At 42.0% G+C, this 20,201-nt stretch overlaps 2 protein-coding genes and 1 pseudogene across 4 annotated transcripts in view; all 3 read right to left on the reverse strand.

Moving 5' to 3' along the window:
• Nucleotides 1–20,201, reverse strand: part of Pip5k1b (phosphatidylinositol-4-phosphate 5-kinase type 1 beta) — a 267,662-nt gene that overhangs the window by 186,650 nt on the left and 60,811 nt on the right. The window lies entirely within an intron of this gene.
• Nucleotides 1,132–2,652, reverse strand: Fam122a (family with sequence similarity 122A). Its single transcript, XM_031389978.1, has one exon. The coding sequence runs from the start codon at nucleotides 2,372–2,374 to the stop codon at nucleotides 1,514–1,516; it is 861 nt and encodes a 286-aa protein (XP_031245838.1). The 5' UTR covers nucleotides 2,375–2,652; the 3' UTR covers nucleotides 1,132–1,513.
• LOC116101434 overlaps nucleotides 16,012–20,201 on the reverse strand; it is a 64,745-nt pseudogene continuing 60,555 nt past the window's right edge.

Below are 20,201 nucleotides of genomic sequence, written 5' to 3' on the forward strand. Positions count from 1 at the left end.
GAGTTGACCAGTCCATTTATTGTCATAGTTGTAAAAATTCCACATAATTGTTAAAGTCTGTAGGTGACAACTTAAAAAAGTTTAGTTGGAATTTTTGTCATGGTCTTTCTTAAAGTATTGTTTTGAACCTTTTCCTTTTGGTCTGTTCTTCATTCAATCTGTCTGTCTTATCTTTCTAGGATAAATGAAGTACTGTAAAGAAGAATAATATAAAAAGCATTTGCTGTTTATCTTAATTGTAAAAGAAAAGCACCCCATACTTCTACCTTTAAGAAAACCTAAGCAATGATTTATGGATGTTGAGTGTCCACTGACCTGCACATCATTGGCCCTTAATTAACTACATTTCCAATGCTGATAATATAGCTCCAACTACAGAGATGTAAGCTGTTAGAAAGCTAAGTCAGAGGTAACTTTATCTAACCATGCCCTAGCTTGGTTGGGGGTGGGAAGTACCTGTTGGCAAGTAAACAACTGCTTCCTTCCTGAGCAAGGGAAAGCCATGAAGGTGACATATGGGCAGAGCAAAAAAGCAGCCACATGCTGCTCTGGCTTCTCATTGGCAAGAATTTTAAGAATCGAGACGTGACTGGATAGCTTCAAGTCTATCAATGATTGAGAGAGTACCGTCTGTCTGGGTGTTCTCCCAAGACGCAATGGTGCTTCTCACATTTCCATTTCACAAATGTTAAATCTGAAATGGCAGCAAGAGCCTTGCCTTCACCTGCCTAATGTGAGATAAGACTACAAGGCACTGTCCCATTGCATGTTTAGGATTATACCCAAAAGAATGCACTTTCTGGTTAAAAATGTTTTCAAAAAGAAACTTTTCATTTGGGACTTATATAGTGTGATTTACTAGAGTTACTATGAAAATCATTAGAAAATGTCCTTAAATATTTACTTTTATATACTTAAGTTTAAAATATTTGCTTCGAAGTGTTATTTCTCCTTTTGTCGTTTTTTTCCCCTCCCATCCACATTAAATATCCAAGGGCTCCTGGGTAAACTAGACAACCAATGGACTGATATGACTAATATATTCTTTTTATAGCTGTAAGTAGGTAAGTTCTTCAGTAGATGGAAAATAGCAACCATTGAAAACACCAAAAATTAGTGTGCCATGAACTATGGAATTTTAAAACATCAGTTTACTAAACTGAAATTCAACATTTATATTTTCATCAGAACTTAATAATCCCATAAATAAATAGAGCTCTCAATTATTTAAAAAATCAAGGGATAACATATGTATTTAGACATATTAGCAGCGTAAAATGTATGCTTCAACACACTTATTGATAAAAAGTCTGAAAATATTACTACACTGAATTCAAGGGCGTCCGCAGGAACCTGACATAGAAATTCTCTAGAATAACATTTCAGGAATTTCCAAAAAGAGGGAAGAGTCAAATAGGAAACAGCTTCAACGTAATCGACAAAGTTCAGTGCTTGCTCTAACTTGATTTTTTTTTGTCTCTCCATTGGGGTAGGGGGGTTCAAGACGTGTGAGTCACTTTGAGGAAAGTTCATCTACTGGAATAAACGGGGAGGCTGCTTGGGCGGGCGACACAGGAGAGTCGGTGGTAGTGCTGACTTTCGCTGGTGAGTTACAGGAAGATCCGGCACTGCTGCTGTTTCCATCCAGGGTATCGGAAGATACACACACACCGGGGTCTGACAGCTGTGCAACGTCAGAAGAAAGCATGTTGGTGATGCCCTGGAAAAATCTCTTTGGCTGATAATCAGTTTCCATTTCACATTTTCTTTTCAATGGTCCAAGAACACTTGGTCTAATGCAGTTGATGGGACTCTGGCTTCTCCGGGTAGTAAATCGGGTGGTTGGGCTGGGAATGGGACTTGGAGGCAATCCGTTGCTACTCACAAAACTTTGCAAGGACGGTGAAAAACACTGCTTCCCAATTCCCCGGGTGGGTGACGGTGCTGGAGACACCGGAATGAAATCGATGCGTTTTGGGGAGGCGGATTTCTCCACGTCGTTGTCACTCAGGCTGAAACTTTCCTCCCAGGAGTGGCTTATCTGCATTGCGGTCTGCACCTCGCGCTCGTGGACCGTCTCTCGGTTGATCAGGTCCATGCCCTCCTCCTGTTTGATCTGGTGCAGCCGGCTGCTGTGCATTCGGACCGGCGAGGCCGGGAGCAGCAGGCCGTGGCGGCTCGGGAACGTCGTGCTGTTCCGCCTGGCGCTGGGCGCCTCGGCCTGGAACACTGGCGAGGAGTCGCTGAGGCCGTGGATCAGGGGGGCGCTGTTAGACCTCCGGAGGCCCCCGCCGCCAGGGCCGCCGCCCTCCGCCGGGCTCGCGCCCGTGCCCGCAGGCAACTCCAGGTCCAGCTCCATCTTCTCCTGAGCCATGTCGCGGCAGGGAGGCGGGGGCGGTGCTCAGTCAGGGCCCTGGGACTCCCATTCCCCGCGGCTCAAGGCCGCCGCCGCCGCCGCCGCCGCCTTCGAGAATCTGTCAGCGGGCTCGCGCCTCTGCGCATGCGTCCCTCTTCGCGCAAGCGCCCTGACACGCCCGTCCTCGCGGCGCCAGCTTAATGCGTCATCGCTGCAGCGCCAAGGCGGGGGAAGGGGCGAGCAGTGGTTGGGCGACGATTCTGTTCGTTCCTTCCGCAAATAGTCGCTGGGCGCGGGCTCGCGGGGAGGCAAGTTATTGAGGCCGAGGCATTCAGAAGTGTATGTCTATGAAGCAAGCATGAGCTCAGAAAGACAGGCTCTTGGTGATGTGGGGCTTCATGATAGACCTTGGCCTAGTCTGGTGGGCTTCCCAGAGGGAAGGGGCAGAGGCTTCTGAAGTCTAAAAGCAGGCAACAGCGGCGCTTTGTAAAACTGTCCTGGAAGCGGGAAGCCACTGCTACCCAGCTAGGTGGCAGCCAGGAACCAGGAGGAGAGGGTTGTTAGCCTGAGGGTGGTTCTGTGCTTTCTTGAGAACAATAAAAACTCCGGGGCGTTCTCAAGGAAGCATAGAAGAGTATGGTAGCAGCCGAACTGTTCGAACCTTTGGCTGAGGTCCGAAGAATAAGACATGGGATTAGAACCTACAGGGAAAAGGCCAAAGAGGAGGGTAATTTACACTAGAGCAGAATCTGGGAGGGCCAAGAGAGTGAATAGTAGGCTTAAGGCGGTTGGGAGGCTTTGTGACATTTTTTTTTTTATTTAAAGCTGTCATATGCCGGGCGGTGTTGGCGCATGCCTTTAATCCCAGCACTTGGGAGGCAGAAACAGGACAGGTGGATTTCTGAGTTCGAGGCCAGCCTGGTCTACAGAGTGAGTTCCAGGACAGCCAGGACTACACAGAGAAACCCTGTCTTGAAAAACAAAAAAACAAACAAACAAAAAAAGCTGTCATTTCTGCCGTTAACCATGCACTTACTAACCGTTAACCATGCACTTACTTCACTTGGTATGGGAATTCAATGAAAGGAAAAAAATAGATACATTTATAGAATAACAGGTTTTGGCTTATTAATTAATACAAAACTTTATATCTCATTAAATAGGGAATTGTATTTGTTCATTTATTCAGTCAAGTCTCCTATCCCAGTAATCCTACTTACTGTGTACCAGGTACTGAGCTAGGAAATGAGACTTGGGTGAGGACATTCAGTTTCTACTGGGTGGGAGTCGGGGAATGACAAAATAGGGGACTTTTGGTGGTATGTCTTTGAAGGTAAAAGTGGGACTGTGTGGTCAAGCACTACCAATAGCAGTTAAGGGGGCAATTGGGCAGAGTTCGGCTATAAATGACAAATCCTGTGGACTGCGGGAGGGGAGAGCAGGACCATGTGTTCCAACCAATTGTAAGGGCTAACATACCCACCGGTCTAGGGAGGAACAGGGAAAGAAAAAGCAAGAAGGAGACGGGTGACCTGAGAGGGCAAAGGACTGAGCACCTAATCATATGATGAGAAGCCACTGAACAGTGCTAGGCACAGGAATAAAAGGCTTGTGCTTTGTTTATCTGTTATGGTTTGAGACGGAGTCTTACTAAATCGTTGCTCAGGTAATCTCAAACTTCTGGGCTCCAGTGATTTACCTCACCCCCAAAGGAAGTAGGACTAAGGGCATACAGTGCCACACTCAGCTTGGTTTATGCTTTAAACACCAGTCTGGCTAAGTGGAATGAGCGGAAAGAGGGCCAGAGTCAAGAGTTGAGACCAGAAGATAGAGTAGGAAGCTGTTGCAGAGAGCAGAATACTGGAGTAGGGTTGTAGCAGTAGTAAATGGGGAGAAGTGGGTCAACTTGATGTGATCTGGGTTTCAACCACTAAGATTTGCCAATAGATTAAATTTTGGAGTTCAAAGAAATAGGTAATTTAGATGGTAATGTCAAATAAATAGGAAAGGTACGCAGATTTGGTAGACTTGAGGTATCTGTACAAATCTGGCCACTTTGAACACATACATATATATATATACACATATACATATATGTGTGTGTGTATGTGTATATATATGTGTGTGTATGTGTGTATATATATATACATATATATATATATGTATATATATATATATATATATATATGCTGAAGAAGGTAAGATACAAAGGTCAGTGACATTCCTATTATTAATGCCAATTTGCAGGGAAAACCAGAGATTTAGTAACACCCACAGAGAGCCTGGCTTCAGTGGGTTCAAGGCCTTTCTTTGCATGTGTTCTGCTGCCTTTAAGTGCAATGATACTTCAGCACTCAGAGAAATCATTTATGTATTGGCAGTGTAAAGGCAGTGATATGAGGCAGGATTTGAAGGGAAGGTAGAATTTTAATAGATGACACTTTATAGGGAAGTAGCTGGTGAGCTTGACTAATAGATGAAGGACCCGGAGAAGAATAATGGGGAAAAGATGGAGTCTGAGGATGGAGCTGCAAATGCCTGGCAGAAGTATCCATATTTAACATGGGAGGCAGTAGGGGCTGCTCAGATTCTCACAAGAATGACATAGTGAGAGCCATGAGTTAGGATCTGCAGATGGTTCAAAGCAGAGGAACCAACTAATGTTTTTAAGTATTTTTCAATCCCACTCATTTTCAGCACTCCAAAGTCACACTTTCTACTTACTGTAGTTTAATAAATACTGATCTGTAAGTTATGTTACAAAATAGTATTGATATTCTTAGTGAGGGACAGTTGTCAAAAAAAAAAAAAATCTCAAGAGGTTCAGTTGCAAGTATACAGAAAAACAAAGGCCTGAATCCACTCAAATAAAGATCTCAATTTAAGAACATGTTGCTTTTGATAAATTTCACATGGACTGTGGGAGAAATTGATGGTTAATTCTGAGACAAAAAGATGCTCTGAAATCAAAGCTGGGGATAGCAGGGGGTGTATTTGGGAGACACCTTTGTACCCAGGATGAACAGGGTAAGTCACAAGTGACCAAGGTTTAGGTCTGTCAGGTGTGGATGTCTAAAAGAATAGTGGATTAAAACAGCAGAGGGAGGAGAGATCCATAAAAAAGGAGGTGAAGACCTAGGCTTTATTTTAAGATATCTGTAGAAGATTACTAATTATTACTGCTAATAAGCTGGTCATTATTTACATATATCTGATGTCCAGGCATTGGTGTTATTAAAGTACAGTAATTGTGATAATCTCACAGAATAAAACACCTATGCCATTTGATTTTTTTTGCCTGAACATACCAGTTAGAGGTCTCAACTTGTTTTCATTCCATGCTGTTTCCCTACAGTCTACTTTACCAAACTTTCATGATAATCTCTTTTGAAAAATTGAATCTTTGCTTTCTTATTCAGAATCCTTGGATTTTGTCCGTTCTTTTGAAAAAGGCTAAGATCCTTCCAGGGGCCCACAGTTTCTCTGATGAGTCTCTGCCCCTGCCTCTGCTGACCTCTAAACCCGTCCCCAGCCCAGACCTTGCAACTCCTAACCCAGAGTCCTTCATCTAGATACTGCCCAGAACTCTCTTGGATGACTTCCTCTAGGGAACATCCACACTGCTCTGTTCCTTGCACAATTACACAAGTTCCATTGGCTGAGACACGCTCTCTGACATTCCAAAAATAATAAGCACTAGAACTTTGAAGCACTCAGCCTGCATTTCCAGGCCTCTTACCCTGTTTTTATTTCTTCTGGGAGTACCACATGAATAACTCTATCCTCACGTCTATCTCTCTCTAATCTCTATTCCTATGTCTTTGTTTTCTTACCTCTTCCCCATCTGAAAATGTAAGTTCCTTATGAACAAACCCAGATTTTTTTCTGGGTTGTATGCCCAGTATCAAGAGCATGGCCTGCCACAGACTATTCTGTCTGTTGAACCATTGTGTGAATGAATGATAAAGAATGAATGAATGGACTAATGTGAGTCTGTCCAAGAGGGAAGTAAAGACTGTTATTTGGAAATCTAGCCTAACAGGCTTTTCTAGATTGATCCTAGGTACTTCTTACTTTAGAGGTCTTTTTCTAATACCAGGAATATCATTCTTAGTTATACTGCCTTCCAGCCCACACAGGTAAGTTATATGAATGAACCATTATGTAACCTAATAAACCGGAGCCCTGTGGTTCCGTCTCTTTTCAACCTTCTGCTGACACACATTTGACAGAATTAAAATGTTCAGTACTGAAGATTCTAGACAGAGTTTAGTATATTGAGTTACTGCTTCCTCTTGAAGCAATCAAGAACAAATTAGAGAAAATCAAAGCCATAAAATGCAATTCAAACTGTTGCAAATGAATTGTGCCAGAGGCAGGATCCAAGGGACCAAGCCCCAGTCAAATAGCCCTTCTGGTTTCACTCTATGAATTAAATATCACACTTGTACAGTTAAGATTCATGCTCACTTCTACACCATAAACTAGATGCCTCATCAGTAAACTTAATTGTGATTAATATTAAATTTTTAAAAAGTATTAGATGGCTTTTCATTTCTGTGGCATTTTTCACTGTTAGCCTTCCAGCATACGGCAAGGCAAATTTCTACCTCTCAATCTATATCAAATAAATGGGGAATGTAAACACATGTAGCAAATATCTCAACATTTCACATTAACTGGCATCACATCACTAAAGCAAAAGAAAACCATAATCTGAAAATACAGGAGGTTAGTGTTAACTGGTAAAACTGTTTACCAGTTTAGGAAAAAAACTGTCAGTATAAAAATATATGTACTTCCAAAGAAGAGAAGGAGGAAAAGAAAGGAGGAGGAACAGGAGAAAAACAGCCATCCCCCTCTTGATATACGGAAATCCCAAGAAAAACTACTGCTGAGTTTTACTAAAAAATGTAAGAATTTTCCTGATTCACTGTTTTTAATAATCCCAAGTACAAAAGCCACCAAGATACCCACAGATGAATGGATATATAGCTTACACAATGGCCTTCTTTACTCAAAATGTGCTTGAGTCACAGCATGATCCTGGGTGGAAGAATTCAAGCCCAGTACATGCTCTACTGTCATATTTGTTTTGTTTTGAAATGGGAGTTTTTCTATGTAGTCTTGGCTGGCTTGGAACTCACTATGTAGGCCATACAGAGATCGGCTTGACTGCCCCACCTCCCAAGTGGCAGGATTAAAGGCTTGTGTCACCAAACCCAGTATGGCTATGTTCTTATGATGTTGAAAATAGTGGCTGTACTTAGTTCTGACTGGGAGGAACACAGAAGATGCTCCTACACTCTGATCTGTGTATTCAAGACAAGGTGTGCACATGTGTAGTAAACATGTATCAAATATTAGAAATTTATGTTTCACTATGTATGGAATTGGACCTCAAAATGTCTGCATGGCAAGAAACACAAGGACCGAATGCAAATAGAGATGGAAAGAACAGAACGGGAATATGAACACACTTCTTGGAAGCTAAGATACTTTGTGCGAACATTAACCTCAGCTCTAACTCCAAACTTTCGAAATGCCGTTTCCATCCCTGTGAAGCGGTATAGGTGAAAGATCAGCTTTCTGTCCTTGATAGTAGGCAGGAAGCAAACAGAAACCCCCACGCCTACCCCCGAAGCTACATTTACCGGAGGCCTCAAGCACCCAGGCTCCAGAGGCCTCACAGAGCCCTAAAGCTTTGCTGGGACCATTTACAGACCACCAAAAGAGCTATGAGCTGGCCTTGGCCCTTCTCCCACAATGCTTCATAGATGGCTACCTCTGAGGAAGCAGGAAGACAGCTTACTCTCTTTTACCATTTCCACTGCAAGCTTCCTGTATTGTGTTTGAGGCAGGTTAGCTATGTTGCCATGGTACAATTCAAAATGGAGCAATTAAACTAGCATTGAGAGAACTCAGTGGGGACTGTCTAAGTATGGGTGAGAATGGTTACAGGCGTATGTAGTGTCATAAGTCTAACTACCAAAAACTTATATCTTGATGAAAGGGAATTATTTGTCTCACAAATTTGCCAGCCACTCCACTCCACATTATTGAGGAGCCTACGGAGTGTAGCTTCAAAAGACTAACTCTAACCTACCAACTATTAAAGTAATGACAACAAGGAATTTACCAAGGGGGTATGGACATTCAGACCCTTCTCAACTTACATTTTAATAACTCCTAAAGCCATATCCACATAGAAAATATTCAAGGCTGGAAAAGGTAGAGGCCTCTACCTATAAATTCTCACAGCAAAAGGTAGAGTTCATGCCTTCAGCCAGGTTCATGTAAACAGATGTGAGTAATAGTTATTTTCTTGTTTTTCTCAAGGCAGAGTATCAGGAAAGAAGTTAAAAGGTTTTAAATACTTTTTAATTCCTACTCTGTTTGTTGTTGTTGTTGTTTGTATCTTTAAGATTGAACAGGAAATGGGGTTGGAGCACCTTGTTCTCACGTATTTCAACACTGTAAGCACCATCTTTTGGTACCTTCTTTTTGGCTTTGAACTCCTCCTAGGTCATAATCCAAGACTGTAATCAATATTATTTTCTACAGCTATATGTTTTTTCTTCCTGTGTACTATCCTTTGCAAGATTCAATACAATTGCCAAGAAGAGGACAAACACGCAATCACTTTCAACAATGTATAAAGTAAGAACGATAGATGTTATGTGATATATAATATAAAGTTAATAAAAGAAAAATGTTCAAAAGTCTGAGAATCTGTTTGCATGTATATACTTGGGCCTTCCAGATCACAGGCATTCTTGTGAGAGGTAGGGATGCCTTTGGAGGTAGGGCCTGAGGAGGAAGTTTTAAGTCACTGGGAATTGTACCCTTGAAGGGACTGTGAAACATCAATCTCTTGTTCCGTGAACAGGATTCTCCTACCATGTGCTCCCACTAAGGTACAGTGCTTCCAAATACAAAGCCAAATGATTATGGACTGGAGCCTTCAAAACTATAAACCCAAATAAGCTTTTCCTCTTTTGAAGTTGACTGCCTCAGGACTTTAGTTACAGCAATGGGAAGCTGATTAACACATGGATGTTTAGAAATTTCCTATACAATCTCCATAAATTAGCACTCAGTAGGACTATAATCAAAGAAAGGACCAAACCTGAAGTCAGATTATTATACTTCCAGCACCATGACCTTGCATCTACCTGGTGAATTCTTTAAGATATACTTTTCTCATTTGTGAAACGGGGACACAAACCCTTTGTTGTAGGATCAAATAACAGGGTGTCAATTATAGGCTTGCAGACAGTAAAGGCCCTATACAAACAGGTTTCTCTTTGTGAGCATACTCTGTGCCTTGATCACAGAGTGATCCTGCCCCATTCTTTCTCTACCCAGAGGACTTCTTCTGTTTTCTCCTCCCAGTCTGATCTACGAAAGGAAGTCTCTCTTCATCTTCTTCCCCCAGACCTTAGCAATTTTAAAGCTAGGCCTTTTCTGTGGCTTAGGTATGAATCAAAGGATTCATGTGACAAGCAGGCAGAGAGTTTCTAAGAAGGAACACTGGGCAAAACCATGCTTTTCCAATCCCCATTCTGTGTCTGAGTGTCCCAGGAAAGATGGGTGGTACAGGGCTGAGGCTGTCTATCACTCAGAATGTGGCTGGATCATGAATGCTGTTCCTCACAGCCAGCCATTTGTTAATCCCCTGCAGCAATGCAACCTTCCCTGGTAGCGCTGAACTTTTCAATTGGGACTAATCCCGGAGGCTTATTCTTATTTATTCATTTAAAACCCTGCTTTGAATTACTGCCTGTCACATCACTGTCCTCAGCATAGGACACATTGCACAGGGACACACACATTTGGCTGGGCCTGACAAACAAGTCGAACTCAGCCTTTCGGAAGGTGGGGGGAGAGAAGAGGAGGAGGAGGAGGAGGAGGAGGAGGAGGAGGAGGAGGAGGAGGAAGAGGAGAGAAAGAAGCAGGAGATTGCGGTGTTATAGTCCATGTTGCTAGAGGCAAATCTTTGTCTTCAAGTAGCTGAAACCAAGGTATATTCTGGGAAAAGAGAAAATAGTCTAAAGAACCCAGGAGCTAATGTTCCAACCTAATGCTTCTTAAGCCTAGAGAAGGCTGATTCTTAGGGATTCCTAACCTAGGGAATCTTTTGGCTGAGAGGGAGACATAGCCATGAGCTTCCCATCCAAGACAGTAAGGTTTGATTACTGAGAAAGAGGAGAGCTTCAACAAGCGGTTTGTGGTCACCTTTGTACACCGATGTCTTCTGAGCTAAACCTAAAACCACGTGCAATATAAAGCAGTAAGGGCGAGTCTGGCAGTTCTCAACCTTCCAACGCTGCTGAGACCCTTTGATACAGTTCCTCATGTGGTGACCCCCAGCCATAAAATTGTTAGTTCATAACTGTAACACGGCTACTGCTATGAATCACAATGTGAATGTGTATGCAGGATATCTAATATGCAGCCCCAAAGAGGTCAAGGCCCACAAGTTGAGAATCACTGAACCGGCTGCTCTGATGCCTTCTTACATAAACTGTTAAACTGAATACAACTGAAATTTACTTAAGACATGGCTTTGAAACCCGTAGCTCAATTTGTTAGTGGGAAATGGAGTTTTATAACCCATGGAGTTCAGTCACCCAAAGATCCCACTTCTTAGGAAATAGTAGGGATTTCTCTTCATCTCCCTTTCAATCCTTTTTATTAATTATATTTTATTTTGTGTTCAGGCACGTGGGTGTCATAGTGCAGGAGTGGAGGTCAAAGCCACCTGGCAGGAGCTGTTTCTCTCCTTCTACTCCGTGGGCTCTAGACATCAAACTTAGGCTTTAAGGCTTGGCAGCAGTCCCCTTTACCCATAGAGGCATCTAGATGGCCCTGCGTTCTCCTTTTGAAAACTTCTGCCCTAAAATGAAGCTGCTTTCCGCCCCGCCACATGGCGCTCTTGTCACTGTTGAGTGTAAAGTGGAGCTTAGGCCTAGAGGGAATCTCCCAGGGATCTTTATAACTATCTCGGAACAGTCCTCAGTCCTTGGCCCAGCGTGGCAAGGATCATTATCTTCCTGTGCAGATGCGGGAAAGTAGACTTAGAGGGGTTCCCTAAGCGGTCTCAGCCGAGTAAGCAGCCGAGCGTTGAGCACGAGGGCAGAGAGAGAATCATCCTTTGCTGTCGACCTTTGCATGACCTTCTAGATTCTTCAGACTTGCGGATACTGCCCAAATCTGTTCTCCCTAGAGAAGGCTTCTCTGTCTCTAGAGCATACCACCAGCTCCTAGACTTCCCTACTGTGTGCTCCACAGCTTCTTCAGGCTCATCTCATCAAGTAATGAACTCACATCTCCCTACCCTGAACTTACTTTTTCTCTTGAAAACAAACTGGGTTAAGAGTCTCTCAAGACAACTCAGTCTAAGCGGGCCCTTTGCTCCTCTTCGTTCTCATCTTGACTCCCCTAGGTCAGGCCTCATTGAGGGGCAGGGACTGCTTGTCTGCACAGATCCTCCCTGAAGAAGGAGATCAGCTACCACGATGGCGGAGACTTTGCCAACATCACTGCAGGTCCTGCGCAGTGGATGTAACAGTTAAGACTTAAAATATAGTGAGCAAAAGGGAAGGCTCCCGTGAGCTCACACAGGAGCCCAGGAAGGCTTCTGAGCTTTCGTCAGGGAGAGGCAGAGAGAGGAGTTCTTTGTACATCCTATGAGTGTTGCTTGTCACATGAACAAAGGACAGAGGTCTCTTGTCAATATTGCAGAAATGCTGAAGGAATAAGGGCTGTGGTTTGGCTCTGGGTGTGGTCTGGAGACTTGGGGCACCTGCTGTCAGTGAGAGAAGACCTCAAGCCAGAGAGAATGGGGATGGAGATTAGATGAGGCGGTGAAGTGAGTTACATTAGAAGCAATTTACCAAACCCAGTTTGAGGAAATTTTTTTTTTTTTAATAATTCCATCTGAGTTCCAGGTAGACACTTTTTCCTATTGTCTTGTGGATTTATAGGAGAACAAGCAACATAGAACCTCGTGGAGTGTGACAAAAGACAGAGCTTCCTTTAGCTCATTCTTGTCTGAGAAGTGACTGGTGGTAAGACAGATATGGATGAGACAAAGCTGAGAACATTGGAATAACATGACCAAGGAATGGAAGGAGTCAGATTGAGGGCACGAGTAACCAGTTGTGGATATTTATTTGGAGCCTATTATATCCTTTGACTTTATATTCTGCAAGTCTGGGCAGGATTTCTTTTTCCCCTCTTTCTTGAATTGTAACCCCTACTTCTTTCAGAGTGCTGATTCTATCTCATCTGTCCCCTCATTGACAACATAAATATGTCTCCTATTCTTTGGCAAAAGTGAAAGGAAAATACAATTAGTGCCCAGCTTCTAGACCTGGCTTAGCTGTAAGCTAGAGAAGGGACACAGCAGATGTGGCAGTAGAAACCTGTCTCGTTCTTTAAACTTAAATTGCTTTTAGAAAATGCAAAATCTAGAGGCTTGATGAACCTTAATGATATGCCAAAGAGCAGAAAGCTTTCCCCGGGCTAAAATCTCTACTAATGAGAAACTCAGAAGGAAGAAAGAACATACTAAGGGTCTCTCTCTCTCTCTCTCTCTCTCTCTCTCTCTCTCTCTCTCTCTCTCTCTCTCTGTATTAGTCAGGATTTTCTAGAGTCACAGAACTTATGGGTAGTCTCTATATAATAAGGGAATTTCTTGATGACTTACAGTCTGTAGTCCATCTCCCCAACTATGATCAGTAGCAGCTGTGAATGGAAGTCCAAGGATCTAGCAGTTGCTCAGTCCCACAAGGCAAGCAGGCAAAGCAGAGCAAATCTTCCTTCTTTCAACGTCCTTGTGTAGGCCTTCTGCAGAAGGTGTGGCCCAGATTAAAGGTGTGTGCCACCACATCTTTAATCCCAGATGACCTTGAACTCAGAGATCCCCCTGTCTGAATCTTCTGGGATTTCATAGCCACTGTGCCTCAAGACCTCCATGCCAAGATCCAGGTCAGAAACTTGTATCTCCCAGCCTCCAGATTAGGATTACAGGTGAGCCTTCCAATTCTGGATTGTAGTTAATTCCAGATATAGTCAAGTTGACAACCAGGAAGAGCCACTACACACTCTCTCTTTTAAATGAGACAGACAGGGTCTGACCATTTAACCTAAGCTGGCCTTAAACTTGTCATCTTTCTGTCTTCCACGTGCTGGGATTACAGGTGTGCACCTCCACACCCAACTATTTTAAACTTAAAGAAATATTTCAATTCGAAACCAAGGAGGCCACCAAAGCAAATTACTGAGCATGAAAAAATTACCTTTCGTGAGGCGAACACTTCACAATTTGCAGATATTTTCAAGTATCCAAAATGACAAAGTCTATTTTTTTTAATTTTACCAAATTGTAAATTCTGGTGTGTATGTGCATGCATGCTGGTACATGCATACACATGAGTAGAAGCCAGAGGAAGGACACTGGGTGTCCTGCGCTATCGTTCTCCGGCTTAGCCCAGTAAGATAGAGTCTCTCATTGAACTCAGAGCTTGGTGTCCCCTTCCCCAGTCCCAATTATGTTGGCTAGCCAGAAATCCCTAGTGATCCTGTCCTCCTGTCTCTTCCTGTTCCCATCAGCTTTGAGTCCCAGTGCTTCAGTTACTGGTGTATGAGATGGTATCAGACTTTGATATGGATGCTGGGGAATTGAACTCAGGTCCTTAAGCCTGTGCAGCAAGCACTCTTACCCACTGAGCCATTCTCCAACCCCCAATTTTAACAAATTTTAATGTATTCAGGAATATATATCAGATTATTTTCTGTCATCAGAAAGTGATTCTATTTCTTTTCAAAGTTAATTTTATTGACAAATTTACAAGCAGTAAACAAATTCTTTTTAAGAACACAGTTCACTGAGTCTTTTTCAAGTATGTAGTCAGGTAGCTATGGCCATAATCAGTGACTGAATTTTAGCTAAGTGTTCTGGGCACCTCTTAAGACGATCACACAGATTTTTCTATTTTAGTCCACTTAATATGCAGAAAGGCTTCTCTGATACCAAGCCAAGCTTTCACTCCTGGGATGGAATCAACTTGGTCATAGTTATTCAGTGCCTAAGATTCTATTTGATGGTATACTGTTGAAAGGCTTTCCATCAATAATCATAAGAATGATTGATCTGCAGTGCACATGTCCATGAAGACTGTCCTTGTCAATTTCTGGTATTAGGATCATATTGACATATTAACAACACTTGAAAATCTTTTTCAGTATAGTTGGAAAATGGAGAAATGGAGTTGATGTATGCTTAGTGCTATAAATCTGACTAAGAACTCACGGCTTAGGAGCTCACAGGTCCAAGAGTGAATCTACTAATTTTTTCTTTTTCTTTCTTTTCTTTTTGTAGTAGCAGACTTAGTATCAAACTGCCCTATAGATTTGTATCTTGGTATACCACTCTAGGGCATGCTAATCTATACCATTGACTAGTGCATCTCTCAATTTTCATCAAAGAAGGGTATGTGAGTGGACAGTGGTTAACACAGAAACTTACCACTATTCAAAGGGCAGAGAGTCAGTGTCTGTGGAGTGCTCAGCCACAAGTCAGACATCTATATCACGTGCCCATCTCTCAAGGCCTAGGGACCACTGAGGATGAAGGGGCAGAAAGACCATCAGAGACAGAGATGGGGAGGACTGGAGTCAAATAGTATCTTCTAGAGATGACAGATCCGCTGCACTCAGGAGCTCACACCAGCTGTGGCTGCCTGCACATGACCTGCATTGTACCTATTAACATTTCAACATGGAACAGGTAGGGGGCTCTGGGAGAGAACCTCTGTCCTTTCCTGAAGAACTGTTGACAGTTGATGGCCTCTGAGAAAGGAGTAGTTGGTTTTCTTTAAGGTTGTGACCCCTGGGAAGTCAACTAAGTTTACCAGTGAGTTTACAGGTATGGTGAACTGGACCAGGCAGGCACACAAAGTTGGAAGGGGCCAAGGAGTCAGAGTGGACCTGGGAGGAGTTAGTTAGAGGTTAGCTTGAGTGAATGGTGAATATCATCAAAAGATAATGTATGCATGCATGAAATTCTCAAAAGTATTAATAAAACACATTTTAAAAGGTGAAATAGTAACATGAACATTCACAGTTTTTTTTGTTTTTTTGTTTTTTGTTTTTTTGTTTTGTTTTGCAGAAAGGTTCTAGAAGTTTATTCCCTGTGTCTCAAAGCCTGCTTTTATAAGCTCTTCTTAATATCAGCATTGGAGGTATTTATTGAACCATCTGGATCTTAATTTTTGAGTACATATATTATTTTTTGATAGCTGTTTCATTTCCCTGGGTACCACTGGTTAGTTTCCTCTCTTTTCTGGGAGTCATTTTATAAAATAAATGTTTCTAGGAATACTGACCACTAACCATCTCCACTGTGGTTCACAAGGCAGTTCATAGTATCTTTGGTTGCTTCTCTGCTTCCTGAAGGCCAGGAACCTGGACCTTGGGCATGCTGGGTCTGTGCTCTACTCACTAAGTTACATTCCTACCCTACTTCTTCTCCTATTATTAAAAATTAATTTCTTTAGGATAGCATACAAAATAACAGGTTTCATCACGGCATCTTCATAGGCATGTGCTGTTCAGTTGTGTCCATACTCCAACCCTCCCCTGTATTCCCTGCCCCATTCTGGTTCATTACATTTTTATTCCCAGCTAGTCTATCTTTCAACATTTTTTATCTCCTCATTTAAGAAAGAATTCTAATCTTGTTCAATTTTACTCTGATATAAAGGGTATTTTTGGTACCTTTTAATGAGATAATCTGCCAACTCTTGTTTACATTATTTGTTGATAGCTTTGAAACATACTGTGCACTTGATGTCTACAATATTACTAAGTAACTATTACTCTTTGTAGAAAGGATACACTCATAAACTCTTAAATTAATGGCCTTAGCCATTTAATTGGATACAGGACAATAATGGCAGTTGCAAGAACATTAATGATGAAATTCATGATTCGGTTCTCCCATCTTATACTATAGGTTCCATCAGATGTGTATCCCCAAAACATGAACTGGCCATGGGAAGCCCATATGCACTTCTCTGGACCAGTGCACAGGTCACAATGTATTTATAAGCTTTTCCCAACTTGGCCAAAGGTGCTGGGGATTGCTCCAGTGTGCTGAGGTCCACTGGTGGCCGTTCTGATTAAAGTCCTCACCCCTTAGACACCATCAACACACTTCGACTGTATTTTGTGCTTCATCAGCTTTGAAGCTGACCTTGACACAGGGCCTGTGGTACCCTCCATGGTTTTCGCTGTAGATATTTGTTAATAGTACAAAAATTTATAAACCCTCAGGAAGTAACAGGTGAAAAAAATCTCATCCTTCAGAAATAACTGCCTGTGGTATTGTCTCAGAAACAATCTGAGTGTTTATCTCCACACACATACTACTCACTAACTGGCCATTTCCATACCACCTGCTGTGAACACCTAGCCCATACCAACATAGGTTTATACCTTCAATCCCAATGTGTGCGGAGCATGACTATACCATGGACTTATTATTACGTCTACAATAGATACAAGCCTCACTGTTCCTCCTTTAGTCACCACGAGACTACAAATACATATTTTGCTATCATATTTACCATATATTTTCTGCACAGCCTTATTCTACGTAGCTATAAGGCACCCAATAGATAAAAGAACCACCCTATCATTATATGTTGGTGAAAACTTAAAGGTATTCCCAACATTTGATATAATGACCATTATCACACACCCTAACTAATCCAATTATTTAGCAAACTAATCCCTTAGTTCAGAACGTCTGGATCAGAGATAAGCACTGTTCAGCTCTTTGGAAAGACCTTGAGGAAGCCCATAGAAGCAACAACATCCCACCGATGATCTGGGGGTGCTCTCTTGATGTGTTCGCTTCAGCCTGGGTACTCCCAGTATTCTGAGTGTTAAACAATAAAACAAACACCCCCTCCCCCAAAAAAACCCAGTAGGTTTTTTTTTTTTTCTGCTTGTTCTTTTATTGTGCATTTTTAAGAATTACTGTTGCAAATTCTGATGTGCTGGTTGTTCCTTCCCAGTAAGTGCGCAAATCATACTACAGGACTGCTTAGTATCTATCTATCTATCTATCTATCTATCTATCTATCTATCTATCTATCTACAAGATAGAATAAATTACATCTGTCTCATAAAATCGTAGGTCCTATTTTGCTGCAGAATTATAAGACAAAACAGACAACAACAAAACATGCCTTCTACTGTTAAAGGCAGCTTTGGTGCCTTTGCTTAGAGTTTTACTTTACATTTATTCCAATTTGGATAAAAGAGAAGAACTATTTTTCTCCATGTGGCTCCAATAAAGATACAGGGCAAGGATGTTTTGTCCCAGCACAGAATTGAGAATGGCATAGTCACACTTGCAACTCCTCATTACAGTGTAAGCATCTGATCAACATTTCCTTATAACAGAATCTCATCCCCAGCCGCTCCAAGAAATGGAGCACTACAGAGACGCTGAAGATAAGCCCTGTCCCATCACAATGCCAACATCTGTACTGCTAGAAGTATTAAAAACCAGAAAGAAGCAGCAGCTTTGCTCAGAGCTTTCGTTTTTTGAGCACGCCTTTTGTTGTGAACAATTGTGGCTGATTTCCTTTAGAGCGGCACATGGCAAATGCTCACTGTTTCGTTTAAAAGAAAAAAAAAAAAAAGGCCAGTTAAGAACAAATGACCTGCAAGTGAATTCAAGATAATGAGCAGTGACTGTAACATTCCATTAAAGCATTTTTGGTTGAAATGCTTAAAAACAATGCCCAGAATGCATGTCCCAAAGACTATGAATTAGCATGGGCGTTCTCTGCTTTTAAAAAGCTTAGTTTTATTTGAAAAATGTATGCATTATGTTTTAAATCTTCAGCACTTTTTTTTTTTTGTTTTTTTGTTTTTTGTTTTTTTGAGACAGGGTTTCTCTGTGGCTGTCCTGGAACTTACTTTGTAGACCAGGCTGGTGTTGAACTCAGAAATCCGCTTGCCTCTGCCTCCTAAGTGCTGGGATTAAAGGCGTGCACTACCACTGCCCGGCTAATCTTCAGCATTTTTAATAAAAGTTGCTAAATAAATCCTGTTTAAGGTTTCAAACATAAGAATCAAACTTTCTGGCTATTTTCATGTTTTTTAGTTCAGAGATGTGACTAGGACCACAGACTAGAGAGGAGGATAAAAGATCCAACTTTATCTACTGTAACTAAAGTCTTCAGGCCTGCCAACTCACTTATCTTTTGTTTTGAGGCACTACTGCTGAATTTATCCATCTTTGTAACTTTTGGTAGGGCATACAAGTAACATTGTCATCTTGAATGGTAATCACTGTCCAGTGATGGACGCCCTTTATATTCCTAAAGCTACCCACCTAGAAGTCTAAGGTCTAGTGCCTTGAGAAGCTGTTTATTATTATACAAATGGAGCTGCTTAGCAAGACAAAGGTTTGTCTCCCAACTCAGTTTTTAAACTATAGGTTCCTAACACAATGATAGAAAACTGTCGGGTAAATAATAATTACAACAATAGTTTAGGGCCTGGCATGTGGGTGGACGTCTTTAATCCCAGCACTAAGAGGTAAAGGCAAGCACATGTCTCTCTCTCTGTCTCAGAATCTCTCTTGGTGTCCCTCTCTTTCTGTGTATCTGTTTGTGTCTCTCTCTCTCTATCTCTGTTTCTGTCTCTCCGTCTCTTCTCTCTTCCCCATAGTGAGTTTCAAGCTGGCCAGGGTTATATAGTGAGAACCTGTCTAAAAAACAAATTAAACAAAACTCATCTTAGTGCAGGATGATATTGAAAATGGAAAGGTGTACATTACATCTTACATAATTAATAAGAGTGTGTATTCCCTGACAGTGGTGGGCTTACCTAACTAAACATTCCCAGAACCATGCCACAATTTGGCTGCCGAAAGCAATGAGCAAAGGAACACTATGGAGACCATTTCTTGTGGACATGAAAGTAAAATAAACCTTAAAAATATCTTCCTAAAGCAGCAAACACCTTAAAGAGAATTACAAAGAAGCCATGCCTTCTCACATGCTGGAGGTGGGGGATGGGACAAAGGCAATGCTCACAAACACAAAATTGGACATTGAAGAGTCAAAAAAGGGAGAAGTCTGTAAAAGGAGACTGTGGGAAACAGTGGAGTGCCACCAGTATTCCCAGAAAAAAGCCAGTCCTGCTGTAAAGAGTGCCTGGCTGATGGCAGATAGGTGAGGAAAGCTGATGCAGCATCGCCAGAGAGACTAGCTCTCCACTTCTTCCCCCACTTTCCGTCCCACTCCCCCACCTGCCCCCACTAAGAAGTCGCTGAATGTTACACACAGGATCAGGGTTTACCAATGCTCAGGGAGAAATCATACTAGCTTGCCATGATCATTACAGCTGATAGCTCCATTTTGAGCATAAATGGATAAAAATATTTGTCTTCTTCAGTCTCTAATGGTTCTGTGGGAACAGATTCACCAAGGTCTCGTCAAAATTGTTGACATGAAGTTTATAAATCTACAAAGCTTCAATTTGTACCTTAAAAACAAAACAACAAAACAAAAACAAATCTCTTAACAATTCCCCCAGCCAACAAACAGTATTATGTCAACACTCACCAGCATGGGCAGTGCAGACTTCCCCTGTTTTTTCCTACCTTGTATAATACAATTGTGATGATCCCTGTCAACTATACCTGCTAACAATGTACTGCCTGTTTTTATGTTTGGGCCCTGTCTGAAACATTTTGCTTATGATAACTCATCTAAATTCATCTTTTCTCCCTCTCCCTCTCCCTCTCTCTGTC

This window comes from Mastomys coucha, unplaced genomic scaffold, assembly GCF_008632895.1.
Source record: "Mastomys coucha isolate ucsf_1 unplaced genomic scaffold, UCSF_Mcou_1 pScaffold21, whole genome shotgun sequence".
Taxonomy (NCBI): Eukaryota; Metazoa; Chordata; class Mammalia; order Rodentia; family Muridae; genus Mastomys; species Mastomys coucha.

Excerpts from the sequence above, each read along its gene's own strand:
- Fam122a (XM_031389978.1), bottom strand. The coding sequence starts at position 2,374 with ATGGCTCAGGAGAAGATGGAGCTGGACCTGGAGTTGCCTGCGGGCACG.